At 39.8% G+C, this 17275-nt stretch overlaps 1 protein-coding gene across 9 annotated transcripts in view; it reads right to left on the bottom strand.

Moving 5' to 3' along the window:
• The window catches only part of phka1a (phosphorylase kinase, alpha 1a (muscle)), a 36521-nt gene that overhangs the window by 13704 nt on the left and 5542 nt on the right, over positions 1–17275 (bottom strand). For 8 of the 9 annotated variants that reach the window (XM_028563808.1, XM_028563809.1, XM_028563811.1 and 5 more), the window contains exons 3-19: positions 16747–16794; positions 15688–15856; positions 15045–15127; positions 14789–14869; positions 12309–12407; positions 11644–11790; positions 11500–11553; positions 9437–9559; positions 9018–9113; positions 7782–7889; positions 6831–6909; positions 5436–5570; positions 3579–3688; positions 2936–3080; positions 2564–2642; positions 1715–1878; positions 17–178 (exon numbers count right to left, since the gene is read on the bottom strand). In XM_028563808.1, coding sequence (XP_028419609.1) covers positions 17–178; positions 1715–1878; positions 2564–2642; positions 2936–3080; positions 3579–3688; positions 5436–5570; positions 6831–6909; positions 7782–7889; positions 9018–9113; positions 9437–9559; positions 11500–11553; positions 11644–11790; positions 12309–12407; positions 14789–14869; positions 15045–15127; positions 15688–15856; positions 16747–16794 — 1882 coding nt within the window. The remainder of the gene's footprint in view (positions 1–16; positions 179–1714; positions 1879–2563; positions 2643–2935; positions 3081–3578; positions 3689–5435; positions 5571–6830; positions 6910–7781; positions 7890–9017; positions 9114–9436; positions 9560–11499; positions 11554–11643; positions 11791–12308; positions 12408–14788; positions 14870–15044; positions 15128–15687; positions 15857–16746; positions 16795–17275) is intronic. The other variant, XM_028563815.1, reaches the window with a different exon arrangement.

The raw sequence follows: 17275 nt of genomic DNA, 5'->3' as shown, positions 1-17275 counted from the left end.
TGTTGAATCCGCTCACTTTGTATGTCGAGGTCCTGAGCCTTGTTCATCAGAGACACCATGTCCCTGGTTTTGGTGGCCAAAGCCTTGAACTTCCCCAGAGCTCCCACCTGCCGTTTGGGCTTCTTCGGGGCAGCGTGGGCCAGCAGGTGGTCCAGGTACTGGGCTAGGTCGTCAGCCTCTGGATAGGAGGACAAAAAAGGAACAGAGGTCGAGACAGAGAATGCAAAAAGATGGGGGGAAAAGTGTGGTGGATGGAGATAAAGTGAGAAACAAGAGTCACAAAGAGCAACAAAAAAAAAAGATTTATCAAGTTTAAAATACCAAAACAGGAGATTCAATTCACCTTTTTTTGTGTAAAAAGTCAGAGAACCCTAGCATTTAAACTAAACCATCTTATTTATGAAAATATTCATATCTATAAGTAATTACAAGTGTTGTTATTGCTTTAACATGCAGATTTAAAAAAAAGGTTTGTTCACCCAAATCACCCCAAAACTTTCTCCCATGCATACTCAGTAGTATCTAGCCATGCATATGGTTTATATTCTATAGAAGTTAAAATCTTGTTTAAACTGTGGTAAAGAATTTTATTTTTTAAATGATATTTCTAGTGCTTTGGGGTGGCAGCAGTAGTGGATCTAAAAAACAACCCCGACATGATCTGCATGGCTACATACACCCAGATTTTGGATGAATTGACCCTTTAAACCGTAAAAGTAACAACAATGCCTCATCATTCACAATCAAAATGCTTGCAAAAGGATGATCTGTAGACAGCAACACATTCACTAGCCATCAGCAGCTGTAAGACAAGCCATGCTAAACATGCATGTACAGTATATTAAATGAGGCCAGACGTGCACTGAATGCAACAACAAATCCTAGTAAAAAAAATAAAATAAAAATGCATAAGAAATTACTGCTAAAGTACAAAACTTCCCAATTAGCAATTTAAGATCATCATATTTTGAATGCAACACAAGCAAAGCTGGGCTTAGAGCTGTCATGTGAACTGGACTTGTTTTATGATGGATTATACACATGATATAATTGGATTCTTTTTCCAATCAAAATGTATACCAAGTGACCCCACGTGGCGTCCCAAAGCCCAAGGTTGAGAAATTCGTAGCGAAAGCTACAGAACAGCACAGAGAGGATGGAGACGGGGACAGATCAGTGATGAAGGAAGGGGTGATTAATGAGAATCTGCAACAGGATACTTTGTGTCATGTCATGTTTCTGGTTAGATAATTAATATGAAAAGATTGGCTGATTTTTATGGGGATTTCAAAATAAGGGGTTAGCTGAAAGAGATCACTCTCAACAACAGAAATACAATTAGATTACTGGATGGGCTGCAACAATAAGACATGTTAGAAGACCAATTCCACCAATCACACAGACTTTATTGAACTTTAAGACATAACCATAATGTAAATTACATGTATTGCAGTTCATGTGTAATTTTGAGTGTCCAAGTAGGTTATTCATGGTATTACCCGTACATAAAGGCAAAGCACAAACTACTTTGCACTACTTTACCTTTACTACAGTGTACAGATTTTTATTTTTGTACCACTAGGAAAGGTCAAACCAATGATGGAAAACAAACAAATGCCACCTGGGAGTTTAAACTTCATTTTTATTCAATTTTTCCATCGCTGGTGTCACCATTCCCCCCCCATCGATCCCCATCTGTTTTTTTTCTCCTTACCATCATCATTACGTAACTCATGCACGTATCCATCGCCGTCACTCTCATCATCATCATACTCTTCGCGGCGGTGGCTCATGCTGCCAGAACCCTTACCGTCCAGGAAGCTCAGGTGAGCGAAACATGAAGTGGTCAAGAACTCCGACAGCTTTCCCGTCTGGATCCTGGAGAGAAGAAACGTCGGTTATCCTCTGGTGTTTATCAGTTCTGTACTGGCTGATCAATGTTTATTTTGTGTTCAAATGTCCTCTCCCTATTATTAAAACCCCTGTAATCGCAGAAGCAAATACATGGGACCCCCATTTTAGCCTCACTCCACTGGCCCGTACATTTTAGGATCCACTTTAAAATTCTTTTATTTGCTTTTAAATCCCTCAGTGGTCTTGCCCCACTCTACATCTCTGAGCTATACACCCACCCATTCTCTCAGGTCAGCGGATCAACTGCTCCTGAGTGTCCCCAAAACTAAGCGTAAGCTCAAAGGGGGCCGTGCCTTTGCTGTGGCAGCTCCTCAACTGTGGAACGATCGTCTGTCCATTAGATAGGCTTCTTCACTGTCTGTTTTTAAATCTTGTCTTAAAACCCACCTCTTCTCCTTGGCCTGTGGCATTTAGATTTTATTGTTTTACTGTATGGCTATCTTGTTTTATTTGTATTCGGTTTGTATTTCATGCCTGTGTGAGTTATGTACTTTATGTCTTTATTTATTTTTCTGTACAGCACTTTGGTCAACTTTGGTTGTTTTAAAGTACTCTATAAATAAAGTTTGATTGATTAATTGATTGATTGGACATGGCTTCCTTGGTATCCTCTGTAAAAAAAAAAAAAAAAAAAAAAAAAAAAAATCACCTTGCTCCTCCAAAATATCCATCCTGTAGCTTCTTCAGTGTGGCCAACACTGCTGGGTCCAAGTTTGTGTGCTCATCAGCTGAAACACACACAAAAAACATACACTCTGCTCAACACAAAAATTACAATTTTTAATACAGACCTTAACATCAATAAAGCAGATGGGCTGCTTCATGTAACAGTAACCCTATTCTCACCTTCAGTCTTAGAATGGACATAAAGCATCTTCAACACATTATCAACACTTTTTAAGGCGTTATGTTTAGTGAGTGTTTATGTTTAGTGAGTGTGTGTGTGTGTGTGTGTGTGTGTGTGTGTGTGTGTGTGTGTGTGTGTGTGTGTGTGTGTGTGTGTGTGTGTGTGTGTACTTACTCAGCATAGTCTGTGAAATGGGAAAAGTGACGGTGGGTCGTCCGGTCATCCTCCATCTGGATGAGAGGTAGGAGATTTCCGTCCTCAACATCTCCACGATCATTTTGTTGTCCAACGCCAAGTAGAACTGCTGGTGGTCAATGAACTGGAGGGTTTTAGGAGAGAAAAGGGAATGATGTCAAAGGTTTCATGACAAGTGAATTCAAAGCACCAGAATATTTTAGATTGAGGGAATGTGACAAAAAAAAAAAAATATACTGTTATAGGACTACTTGGTCTTTTAAAATGTTTTCAAATTGGCAAACACATATTGTAAGTTAAAAGTCAGTGGTGGAAGAAGTACTCCAAACTTTTACTTAAGTAAAAGTAGCATTGCCAGTGTAGAAATACTATCTTTTAAGTAAAAGTCGGAATCTGCAAACCAAACAAATGGAGCGCAGAAACAAATGACAATATTTCCCTCTGAAATGTAGTAGAGAGTAGAAGTACAAAGTAGCAGAAAATGGAAATACTCAAGTACAAGTACATCAAATGTTGTATATTACATTATATTACTTACTTATTATTGCTTAATGTCCTTGGATACTTTCCACTACTGGCTATAACTAACTTACCCCCAGACGATGTCTGTTGTCTTACTAACCTGAGGTGTGAATGTGAAGAGGGTGTTTCTGATGGTGTAGAACTTGGAGGTTCCCAGCACCCCTATTCTCCTGTAGGGCCGTCCCGACAGACCCAGCCTCGGGTTACGACCTGCAACACAGCAGGAAAAGGATGAGGAAAGGTCTGGAGAGTAAAACAATTGTGTCGATCAGGGGTTTTCAATGTTTTTTAAACCAAGGACCCCTTAACTGAGAGAGAGAGAGAGAGAGAGAGAGAGAGAGAGAGAGAGAGAGAGAGAGAGAGAGAGAGAGAGAGAGAGAGAGAGAGAGAGAGAGAGAGAGAGAGAGAGAGAACAGGGCCCCCCTACTACATATTGTCTATAATTAAGTTGCATAATAAGCTGGGCCTACAATAACGAGTGGGTGGCATAAAGCCTTTACAGATACCTTTTTAGTGCATGGACTACTAAGCTATTAAATTATTTGTTGGCATGATTTTATAAATCATCTTTTAATGATAAACATATGGCACAGTGAATCCTCAGGATGAACTGGATCTGTGCATGGCTACCTTAGTGACTACCTTTAGGCCAGTAAGCCTATCATCATTTTTTTTCCACAAATAGGCTGATATATATTTGCTAATAATATGTTGGATTTGTGTTAAGACATTAAAACATTTTTTTTTAAACTTAAATAATTTGGTGGCCCTCCTGCAGTTACTGTGACCCCCTGTTGAAGATCTCTGGTGTTTATGTTAAACTTCATTTTTTTCTGATGCGAGCAAAAAGTTATTTATTATTTTATTTATTTATTATCGCACTTACATCACTCAACACGGACAGCGGTTAGAAACTGAGCTCCAACAGCTGCTGAGCCAAGAATTATCGTCACACAATGGCGCAAGGCCTTTACTCACCAGTAAGTAAAGAAAATAGTAGTATCAGTCATATCAGACCGACACTATATTTTTTCTACTTTTATTCATGCTGTGTGGAGGAAATTATGAGTAACATTCCTGTCACGTCTGGATAAAGCCATTACAAACTTTTATGTAACACACACCTTGGGCCCTATTTTAACAATCTAAGCGCACGGCGTCAAGTGCATGGCGCAGGTGCCTGTAGGGTGTGTACGAACACACTTTTGCTAGTTTAACGGCGGAAAAAAGGGTCCGTGCGCCGGGTGCATGGTTCAAAAGGGTTGTACTTAGTGTCTTAATTAATCATAGGTGCGTTTTGGGCGTCACATGCAATAAAACAATCAGAGAGTCATCTCCCATTCCCTTTAAAAGCCAGGCCCGTTTGTACCTTGGCGCATTGCTATTATGATGGCGGAGATTTTCAGGAGAAGAAACTGATCTGCTTGTGCGTGAAGTGAAAGCGCGCTAGCAGATCGTATCAAAATACTATTTCACATTGTAATACTTTTGCATGTTTGTGTGCTGCTGCACGTCCCTGTGTGTGTAACAAACCGTGTGCGCGCGCTGTGCACGAGCCTAGGCACATTTTACTAATGCGCTGTTAAAATAACAATGAAATGCTGCGCTACCGACTTTAGACCAGGTTTTTGTTGGTCAATGGCGCGATCACTTCCCACTGCCTCAAGATAGCAATACGCCAAGAATGCACCTGAACACACCTCCCTGTAGGACCAGCACGCACATGGGCGCACAGATGGACGCAGGTGCATTTGTTATTTAAAAGACGTGGGCGCTGGAAGGACCCCTTGTGTCTAAAGGACATTACCCGTTCCTTCTGTGGGTTACTGACATTTACATTTTTCATGTAATCTTGTTAAAAAGCAGTACATTTCTCTTGATTATAAAAAAAAATAGTCCTGATCTGAAGCTTTTCACCCAGAAAGAGCAATAAAGAAAATGTCCTCTGAGGTTTTACCGAGTCTGGCGTAGATGTGGCTGAGGACGCTGGAGGGCTGCACGTGGATGGGATGGATGTCAGCGACAGTTTCCACGTCGATACCGTTCTTCAGCAGCAGCGCTTTAATCTCCTCAGTCTCTGCCAGAACTGACACTACGAGAGGAGAGAGAAGGTTTGAACACGCATAAAAAAAAAAAACATCAACTGTTGCCACCAAAAGACAGATGTCACTAGGAGAGTCTAACACACTAATGTGTATGGCTGTGTATCGTTTAAAAAAAAAAAAGTTTGATACAGGTACCAATACCAATACAGTGACTTCCATACCGGTTCCTGAACGCTACTTTTTTTTTTTAAGATTATTTTTTGGGGCATTTTTTCCCTTTATTAGATAGTGACAGTGGACAGACAGGAAAGGTGGGAGAGAGATGGAGGATGACACGCAGCAAAGGGCCGCAAGTCGGACTCGAACCTGGGTCGAAAGGACTCGGCCTTCCTGGGTGCTAGAGGTCGCCCCACGATATTTTTTTTTGATACCAATTTAATAAAATCCCTTTTAACATTTCAAATAAACTACAATTTCAAACATTACCAGAGGTGGAAAGTAACTAATTACAATTACTCATGTTACTGTAATTGTAGTAGTTTTTTGTGTACTTTTACCTTTTGAAGTAGTTTTTCAAATCTGTACTTTTACCTAAGTATGTTTTGCTTGAAGTATTGCACTTTGCTACATTTAAAGCACATCTGTTGTTTTTTTTTTTTTTTTAAAAGGTTTTTGGCACTTTTTTTGAATTTGAGTTTCTTTGCTTTGTGCCCTTAACAAATCGCAAAAGACTGCGATTAAATTAAATGAGTATAGTAAGTGTAAATAAGAATGTATATCTCCTCCTGCTGTTAAAAAGTAACTAGGTAACTTTTGCTCTGAGTAACTTTTAAATGAGATACTTTTTACTTTTACTTGAGTAGATTTTTATACTGGTAATTCTACTTGTACTTAAGTAAAAGTTCATCAAAGTTATGCTTTTACTTCAGTAGAATATTTTTGTACCCTTTCCACCTCTGCACATTACGGCAAAAATCTTTTCATTTATGTTTCAGCTCCTACTACATGAGCCCCGTCTCTGTGTGTATCGTAGAGTTCTTCCTGGGTGTTTCTACGATGTGTTACGTTAAACAGCCAATCACAGACATTATTAGACCTTGGTAGAAGCATGCTGCGTGCTTATTGGCTCAATGACGCTGATGAGATTTACTCTTTAGGTATTGAAATTTGGTATTGAATGACTATGCTTTTTTTGATACTTTAGAGGCAACTCGTCGGTGCCTAAAATAATCGAATTCGGTAGCGACCCTACTAATGTGGGACTGAAAGAACACACTGAATCCATGTTAAGTGTGCTGTTAACTCACCCTGTACGACCACATCTGGCTTTGGGACGGTGGAGAAACGTCGGTTAAGAGGGTCGATCTCTCCGGGGGCAAGAAATCCCTTTAAAAATGAGACAGAGCTTAAAAAGTCATAGTCCCGAATTCAACGAGAATTTGGTTTGGTATTTGCATAATCGAGAACAGACAAACAAGTCAAAATTAAGCCAACACATAAACTTTACTTGATTTAAAGGATTAATCAGCATTTTAAAAGCAGTGTGCCGTATTGTTCAATTGACTGACAAGAGATTACCTCAGAAAACATAATAAGTGAAATCATAGTACAATTAGAAAAGTAAATACATGTTTAGCATTTAAATAAAAACACATACATAACATACATGCTGTTCATTAATGAAAGAAAGAAAGACAATGGTGCAAAAGTGATGAGAATACAGTGGTGCTCATAAATTTATGAACCCATGCTAAAGTTGACTAAAAAGAGGAATACAAAAATCATCTTTTGGAAATTGATCTTAATGCCTTAATTAAAAAAATTAGGAAAAATCCAACCTTTAAGGAAACCAATTTTCTTTGTGAATGAATAATGTTTCGTAAATAAATAAATAAATAAATAAATGTTCTTCCTTAAAATACAGGGGTAATAAGTAAGTACACCCCTATGTTAAATTCCCATAGAGGCAGGCAGATTTATATTTTTAAAGGCCAGTTATTTCATGGATCCAGGATACAATGCATCCTGATAAAGTTCCCTTGGCCTTTGGAATTAAAATAGCCCCCCATCATCACATACCCTTTACCATACCTAGAGATTTGCATGGGGTACTTTCCATAAGATCATCTCTCAATGCAAATCAAACCAGCTATTAGGCTAACTGAAATAAAACCAAGCTTTAACTTCCCACTTTTTCTAGAAAATAATCCATAATTCATAAACTGAAGGATGATTTAGCTAGTGACACGACGGCTCACCTCGGCCAGAAGGTTTCCAAGGATGTACAGAGACTGTCCCCATTTCAGAGGACATTTGCCCATCGGCACCCTCTCCACAGAGTGAGGGTTCAAATACTCCTCCTCCACCTGTTTGCATTGAAAACAAACAACAGAATAAAGTAAAAATGTTGCATAAATCATAGCAGATACAATAAAAACCCTCCGCAAACTATTCATCTGAGTGAGAACAAAAGGAATAATAAAGTTCAGAAAAAAACAATATGAGGGCATTTTCACAGTATCCAAGTAGGGCTGGGTATCGTTTACATTTCTTTTTCTTTTGGATACCGATACCAATACTGTGACTTCAATAGCGGTTCCTGAACTTTTTTCGATACCAATTTAAAAAATGTCCATTTTCACAAAAAGAAATTACAACATTACGCACAAATTGTTTTATTTATGTTTCAGCTCCTACTATGTGAGCCCCGTCCCTGAGCGTAACGTAGATTTTTTCCTGCGTGTCTCTACGTTAGACAGCCAATCACCAGCATTATTAGATCTGAAGCATGCTGCATGCTTATTGGCTCACTGATGCTGATGAAATTGATGGCATTGAATGGCGAGGCATTTTTCAGTACTCTATACTATAGAGGCAATTCGGTCGCTGCCTAAAGTGGGATTTATGGTCCTGCGGAGGCTCCACGCAGAGCTTTCTCTGCAGCCTACGTAGGTGGCCTGAAGTTTATATTTGTGCATTGGTGTGTGCGTCGATCTCTTTAAGAGAATAGCAGCGCCGGCGTGTGTGTGTGTGTGTGTGTGTGTGTGTGTGTGTGTGTGTGTGTGGAGTGTGTGGTAGAGCGAGAGACTGATGGTGGTTAGCTTTGGAGCGAGTGCCAACTCTAGAGTCATAGTGCTTTCTGACCACGGTGGGAAATCTAGAGCAGGAAAAGTGAACCCTCTCCTTGATTTCATGTTGTCTATGGAGAGGGAGAACCAGGAAATGAGTCGGGGGAAATGCAGAGCTGCCAAGCCACGGCCAACAACGTGCGTCGTGAAGGTAACGGCGTAGGGTCCGTGTCTCCACGTACCTACGTAGGTAGCCACGGTGTAGATTAAACGCAGATTTTAAGCATAAATCACACTTAAAAGTATTGAATTTGGTACCGTTCCTTTCCTTTTTATTGACAATACAATACAGAACTGTGATCAACATCCTATAAAAAGTTCACAATGGCATCAGGAATGTCTACACCTTCCCTAAAAAGGCATTACCTTATCTGGGGGGACACTGTAGAGCTCTGGCAGCAGTCGTATCCCGTCTTTCTGTTTGATCAGGATGCCCTCCAAGGCCTCCTGGTACTCCTGCACCTGGGAGGAGTTTACATCAAACATTTACACCGTCAACATCCACAGAGGCGTGTGTACATACTGTCAAAAGCATGATGCTTGGAAACACACACACACACACACACACACACACACACACACACACACACACACACACACACACACACACACACACACACACACACACACACACACACACACACACACACACACACACACACACACACACACACACACACACACACACACACACACACACACACACACACACACACACACACACACACACACACACACACACACACACACACACACACACACACACACACACACACACAAATTACCTGCTCAGGGCTGTTGATAAAGATGCCATCCAGAATGAGGTAGGTCCAGAACAGCGGCCACTCACACTCAATGTTTTCGAACAGCTTCAGTTCTGCAGACTCGTAATACAGACGGTTTGGATCCTGGGGATCAAATTACAATAGAGGGCAGAATATAATAATGCGGATGTGATATTCTATTGATCCCTGAAGGGGCACATTATAGAGTTCTCTATGAGAAGGTCCACCCGGCTGCACAAATATAATAATAATAATAATAATAATAATAATAATAATAATAATAATAATAATAATAATAATTCACACAAGCTCTGAGTCGGACTGAGGAAAGACGGATATAAAGTTCTTTCTTTATACTAGTGTTGCTGGAGTTTGGACCCTTAAAGCCTTTGAGACAATTTCTCTTCTTCGTGCCATGGGGAGGTTGTGCCAGAAATTCTGCATTTCTGTAACTCTCACAACTCCAGGAAATGTTCTGCAGAGCACACATACTCAACTTTACCACTTGGCTGTCACACACACTGATAACTGGAATATCCAAGTATATCCAACCTTTAGCACGTACAGATTGGTCTCTCAGCAGCTCTACAAGGCAATGAGACACCACAGCAGTAGATAAATAAATAAGTGCTGCGACTTGTGTGTAAAATTTTCTTCTTCATTTTTTAGCAGTTGAAAAGAAATATGTGTGTGTGTGTGTGTGTGTGTGTGTGTGTGTGTGTGTGGGGGGGGGCATTAATTAGCCTTTTAAGCTGGTCTGCTTCCTAAAAAAGAAGAGCAGTTTGTTCATATGATACGCTCTTCAAATTGTGTTTGTTTCTATTTTCTAATAATCCAAAATGTCAGACATTCAATGTCTACTCTGTCTTGACAAAAAGATGATGGATTGTTAAAACACCAGGGACATCAATGGAAGTCCAGGATTTTATTGTAGTCTAATATATTATAACGTTCAATCAAATAAAATACAAGCCAAACAGCATGACCAAAAGCCTAACGTATGAAAATCTGAGCATAAAGTGCAGAGAGAAGTTTAAGAATGTATTTTTAACTACTCTGACAACCTATTTTCTATCCAAAGAGAGAAAAGGTGAAGACCTTTTGCTACAGTCCATTAAACCAAACAGCCTCCTCCAAGTTCCCATTACGTAAGATCTAAACAACGCCGACGGTGACATACGGCTCCTCCAACAGCCAGAGCAGCCCCACTCTGGCCTCAGTGTGACCAGACGTGTTTGAATTCATTTAGCCTTCTGCTTAACGTAGCTATGTCTACTAATACTAATAAGGACGAAAGGGACTGAAAGAAGAAGGGAGTTTAAACCTTTAAACAAGATATAGTCAAATAGTCAAAACTCAAGACGTTTTTGACATTTAATGATGAAAACATGAAATAGAGAGGCCATGTAAACGTTGGCTTAAGTGGGTCAAATACTGGATGTAAAGCCCTCACGGCTAGACTTTGTTGAGATATTAAAGAAATTAGTAATGTCTACTTTTCAAAAGGACCCTGAAAAAATTACTTCAATGTTGAAAAGTTCTCTTTTGTTTTATTCCCGTCAACAGCGTGATTATTATTGACATTTTCCATTATTTTTAAGTTTCTCTTAAGTCCTCCCGGCTCCTACCACCCATTGTTTTATGTAAGCACTGTACACCTTACCTCTCCCAAACTGTATTAATTTCCTGTCGTCTTTATGTTTGGGGGAAAAAAAGAGACAGCAGAGAAAAGAAACCGATATTGTTCTGCTGTGGTAAGATACAAAAAGAAAAGAAAAAAATAAATAAACAGAGGCCATGGAATAACATATTTCTCCACTGCTTATCTGAACAAAGTGAGTTAAAGGTGCAGTAGGTAAGACTTATGTCTAACAGCATGTCAATCACTGATCATTCTCCCTTGTGGGGAGAGGGGCTTAGGAGACCGTTTGGGCTTCAGCAGAAAGGAGGGGAGGGACTGAGAAGTTGTCGATGTTCAAATTCTTTGGCTAAGTCCTGGATCTTCCCAATCCTACCTACGGCACCTTTAAATGGATAAGCACGAACCATAACAAGTGGTTTACCTCTTTAGGCGTTTTGTGTCCGTCTCGGAGAAACCTGCAGCAGCCGTATCGACCCTGAACAGACCAAGAGAGGAAGTCAGCATTCACACAGTGTGCTACCGTGGGAAGTCCATCTTTTTGCTATCTCACTGCACTTCTCTGCACCTGCAGTTTAGAGATGATCTCCTCCTTGGTCATGTTGACGATGCTGATGTCATCCACAGCGAAGGCGGGGTACGAGATGATCGCCAGGACTCCGGCGTCCACCTCTTTAGAGATGGACGCTCTGGGTAACATCGACGTCAGGATGGACTGATGACGGAGGAAGGAAAGTGGGAATCAAGGCTGCTTCTCCACCTCAAAGATATCATTCAGGGTTTGTGCAGGGTTTCACCAAGTCAAAAATGTAAGACTTTTTAAGACCATTATGAACGAAATTTAAGACCTATATCACGACATCAAAAACAAAGTCAGATGTCAAAGTCCGTAAACATCTAAGTTGCATGTTGGTCTCATTTGTAGTCGTAATACAGTGAATTATATTTGGACTAGCGACCCAAAGAACTACAACACCACAGAATAAAAAAATTTAAAAAACACATTCTAAAAGCACTGCAGGAAGATTTCAATTAGAGGTAGCGTTACATTGACGTGGGAAAATTAAGACCCGTTTAAAATTATTTAAGACCTAGAACACAATACTTACGCGAATGTAAGACTTTTTATGCATAACATTTAGATTTAGAAATTTTAGACTTTTTTAAAGACTTTTTAAGAGCCCACAGAAAACCCTAGATAATAATATTGTGTGTGTGTGTGTGTGTGTGTACCTGGCAGTGCTGTATGTCGTCAGCCAAAGCGTGGACGACCGATCCAGGTCCTCCTTTTGCTCCGAACAGGTTGAGCTCGTCCAAAGCCTCCAGAGCTGCCTGGAGGACGTACAGCAGTCATATTCAAATTTGTTCATTAGGATAAACCCATTGAGATGTATCCTCTCATTTTCAAGGGGGGGCAACATATAACACAATCATTACATAACAACAGAGGAGTGAAAGAAAATAAAATTCAAATACAATTAGCAATACGACAACGTACATACAAAAAGCAAAAAAACAACATGCATACGTTCATCAATACGTCTTGTCACCCTCGTTAAAAACAAGACAGCAGTATTAGTACATTTACTGTACTCAACTTTATTTAACTTTTTTCATTTTATGCTACTTTGTACCACTACATCTCAGAGGTAAATATTGTACTTTTTGCTGGAGTGAAAGCTCTGAATACTTCCTCCACTGCAACATACAGTACAGTACACTTACTGTAGATAAAAACGCAACATGTAGCATTCATGCAGAAAAGAATTAATAAAGGTTTATCTTGTTCCCAGATTTTCACAGAAATCCACTGTTTGGTATAAAATATATTGCTCCTGGGATTATGTTTTTATAACATAATCCGGGTTACATTATACAATTAATTATAAAATAAATAAAGATTCACGCTCCTTCAAGGGGAAATTACATGTCATGTTGTTATCTTACACATTACAGATCAGTCAGAGCGAGGGGCTGCCCATGGCTTGCTCAAGGGCACCTCGGCAGTGCCCAGGAGGTGAACTGGTACCTCTCCAGCTACCAGTCCACACTCTGTACTTACATACCATACAGGGGCCGAGCTACTGCTGCCCCCACCAAGAACAACATGGAATAACTGGAGCAGGGATCGCCTGCCTCTTTCCAAAGTCTTAAATTAAACTCGGTGTGTGTGTGTGTGTGTGTGTGTGTGTGTGTGTGTGTGTGTGTCTTACTTTTACCATGGATCTGACTGAACTGAACAATTTCCCTGAGGGCATAAATAAAGTATTCTGAATATAATTATCTGTGTGTGTGTGTGTGTGTGTACTGGGTACTACGAGTCCTGTGTTATTTTAGAGTGAGAAGCCATTCCTGGGGGACCACAGAGAACCTGATACCTCTTGTACAGGACGGAGCCGGGGTCGTGTGCACACAGAGAGAGAGAGAGAGAGAGAGAGAGAGAGAGAGAGAGAGAGAGAGAGTTTCCTGTTGTGTGAAAACTTCCTCACGAGGATCAGGATTTGTATGGATTGAGACAAGACTTTTTTTTAAATGTGATAAAACTCTTAAATATCCAATAACATAAAAAAAAAAAAAAAAAAAAAAAAACAACATGTTCCTATTAAGCTAAAAATGACTCCTAGTTCTTGGAGAGAGATTTCAACTGAAGGATTTTATCTGACAGCAGCATTATATTTATCGCCACTGACATCAGGATGTATTGGTGCTACGGTGTTTGCTACTTTCAGCACCAAAACAAAAGTCCCTCCGTCTGACCCGGAGTCCGTTTGGAGAGTCTGGGCCGTCTAAAGGTCAGCTTAAAAGGCCACCGCGGTGACTAGACACCTTCCACCGAGCCAGAGATTTCTTTTTTTTACTGGAGCACCTGTTCCGTCTCTGTGGAGGGAAGCTGTGCTCTCACTCAGCACTCCGGCTGTTTTCTCCTCCAGCTACTGTACCTCTCCCCACCGCTCTCCTCACTCTAACACCGCACTCAGTCAAGTGAAACGTAGCTTTCACATCACGTCTCAATCTCAAATATTCTTGGACAATTATGTACAATAATTACTCCGTTACATGAGCAATATCCGTTATTTATTCACTGCTGGTACTTATATATTTATACTGTACTTTATTTATGTTGACACTGCACTACAATACCATTTGTACAATCCATTGTTTAAGCAACATAATCTTTTAACCCAATCTTACTTTTTAACCTAGTTTTACTTATTTTTTGTGTCACGCAGTGTTGGGAAAGTTCATAAAACTTGTTTAAATGATCATACGAAGCCTCCATGCTGCTTTTTGTTTTGAGGACGCATGCGGCGGTGCGACACTGGTGGCTGGTGTTGCCAGATTGGGTGTTTTTTCCGCTACACATTTAGGCCTGTTTACGGTGTGTTTTAGCCGGGTTTTGGCCTGGAAGGCTCTATAAAAATCTGGCTGAATCTATTGAACAAAGTTAAACTGAGAGAGCGTGCCGTTCACAGACACCAGAATGAACGAGTTCACAGTAACGTTCCTCAGTCAGTAATACAGTACGTTCAGTCCATGTTCACCCAAAAAATGAAAGAGTTCACTGAACGCATTCAGGCACAACACTGATGTCACGTATTGACTATCTCTTTTGTTGCTCATTCATTTACCTCAAATCTGACTGAACAATTTCCCTGAGGGAGTATTCTGAATCTGTGTGTTTATGTATGTGTGTGTGTGTGTGTATTACCAACCTTGGCCATGCCTATAGAGCTGGCGTTAATCTCAGTGATGCCCTGGTTGGTTTTGTCTCCTCTTTCCCACATCCCATAATCCTGTGAGGAGCCAGAAAAGAAGAAGACAGCATAAATGGGACATTAACGGTTCCAGAAAAGATCTCCAGAAAATGAATCACCAATTATTAAACTGGATCCAGGAATGGAGGGGGTTCCGTATAGAGAGGCTTTGTCCTTTAAGTGATTTTTGTTTTGACAATGAACGAACACTTACAGCCACTTTGTAAGCCGCCTCAATGTAGAACATGAGATTCTGAACTACATCCACCTCATCTTGGGTGTAGACAATATGGAGACCTGGTAGACACACAAAGACAGTACCGGACAACTTATTAAGGTATTCCACGGTTAAAGTTACAATCTCGAAGATGTCGTTTCGTTCTGTTTGGCGACACCCTGAAGTGAATCAGCCAGGTGGATTCTGAGCTTGAGGCAGTTTGACGAAAGTGCTCCAACTTGGTCTTGGTTAAAACTTCAACTTAACCTGTTCACAAAAGGTATTGTTAACTGGTGTATTGATGAAGACTAAAACAAGACTAATGTGTCAACAGTTTTTTGTGGTTTTTCTTGCTAAAGACAAGACTTTTCGTAGAGCAAGAATTGATACAAAACAGGCAGGATGAAGATCAAAAAACCTGAATTAAAATTCACACACTTTTCTTTTCAAATCTAAAAATAGCTGTCCTGTCAAAAATTAAAGGTGGAAAAGCCGAAAAAAAAAGTAGTTGTTTGTCGTAACTGCAGGTAAAACAAAACATGTATCGGGTATAACAGGTAACTCAAGTATATACTGTAGTTATACTGCAAAGATTCATCAATATTTAACATGCAAAAATGTCTCTCTGTTGCACATTTACCGGATGCGGTCATCTGAGCGAGGAAGAGCAGGAAGAGTGAGGTGGCGTCGACCTGCAGGTGACCCCACTGGTCGTCCCCGACAACCGGAGCACAGGTCTTGGTGTTGTACTTGGCATGGAGTGAATCTGAGGTACTTCTGCTGTATTTAAACTTCTCCACCTTATCCAGCTGCAGGAAAGTGATAACGTACCCAACGAAAAGAAATCATGAGGAGGCAAATACTGCTGAATAAAGATTTAACATGATGCAGTTGTGATCAATATGGAGGATATTTTAAGTATCGGAGCAGTAACTTTATATATATATATATATATATATATATATATATATATATATATATATATATATATATATATATATATATATATATATATATATATAGGGCAATAACACAACATATACCATGAGATTATTGTTTGTATTGTGATAAACATCCTTTAATGTCTCCGACTGTATTACAAAGTACGTCGGTAAAATATGCATCGACGTGATGAAGAACCTGGATTTTTCAGGAATTTAATTCTCATTACATGTGCTTATTTTATCTACAGTTTCATAGTTGAATCTTCAGAAGATGGATTAGATGAAAGGTGCTACAGTATATATGTTGCCCGTTTAAAACTTTGGTTGGGTTGCATGTAGTGATGAACCCACAAATTCAGACCAAAGCAGACATTATTTTCTTTTATATATTCTTGCATTAATGAGTGTATGATGAGGAATTACTAACTGTTACCTCATCAGATTAATGCAACGCCTAGTTTACGCCACAACATGTATGAATACAGACTGAGAATGAACAAATTACATTTAACTAAAACCTTTCCAAATGTGGTAGCAGAACTCTTCTCGATCGTGAGAAGAAGTAGGAATAAATAAATAAATTAGGCTTAAAAAAACAAAAAGGTGCATTAGCTGCAGTTTAACCTGTCCTGTGTGTCTTTGTATGTGTGAGAGAAAGAAACGGAGGAAAAGGTGTGTGTCAAAATCATTTTCTAGAGCTCAAGGAGTATCAGCAAAATGAGAAAGGGTGTCAAAAAATACTTTGAGATACAAACCTGCCTCATTATGCACTGAAGGATGCCTCTCATTAACTTCACCACACTCTGGAGAAAGAGAGAGAAATGGCTGAATGTCAGCATTTTAAAAACACATCGTTCCTGGTTTTCAGGCAGAGAAACATGAGACCTGAATCGGCAGAGAGAAACACTGCACTGGGACTGAAGTAAGTCCCATAACTTCTTTTTCATAACCCCAAACACAGACACAAAGGGCATGGCAATATATTGATATTATATCGACACTGATGTATGAGGCTAGATAACGTCTTAACTTTTGGATATCGTAATATCGATAGGTCACAAGTTGTAGGAGCCACATATTGTATGTTGTTTTTGGTCTCATTTATATTATTTATTGATTATTATATTGTGCACTTATATTGTAGGTGGTGGGCACTTATTTCGACTCACAAAGTAACTTTACATCTGGTAACTGCAGTGCTAGTCGTATTTTACGTGTGGAGGAATAAATCATTGCAATACAATCTCGAGTGCGTCACAGTGTGTTTATGCATCTCTCGGTGTT

Source organism: Perca flavescens, chromosome 19 (assembly GCF_004354835.1).
Source record: "Perca flavescens isolate YP-PL-M2 chromosome 19, PFLA_1.0, whole genome shotgun sequence".
Classification (NCBI taxonomy): Eukaryota; Metazoa; Chordata; class Actinopteri; order Perciformes; family Percidae; genus Perca; species Perca flavescens.
Note: the sequence above shows the minus strand (reverse complement) of the source record. Positions and strands in the feature narration are given on the sequence as shown.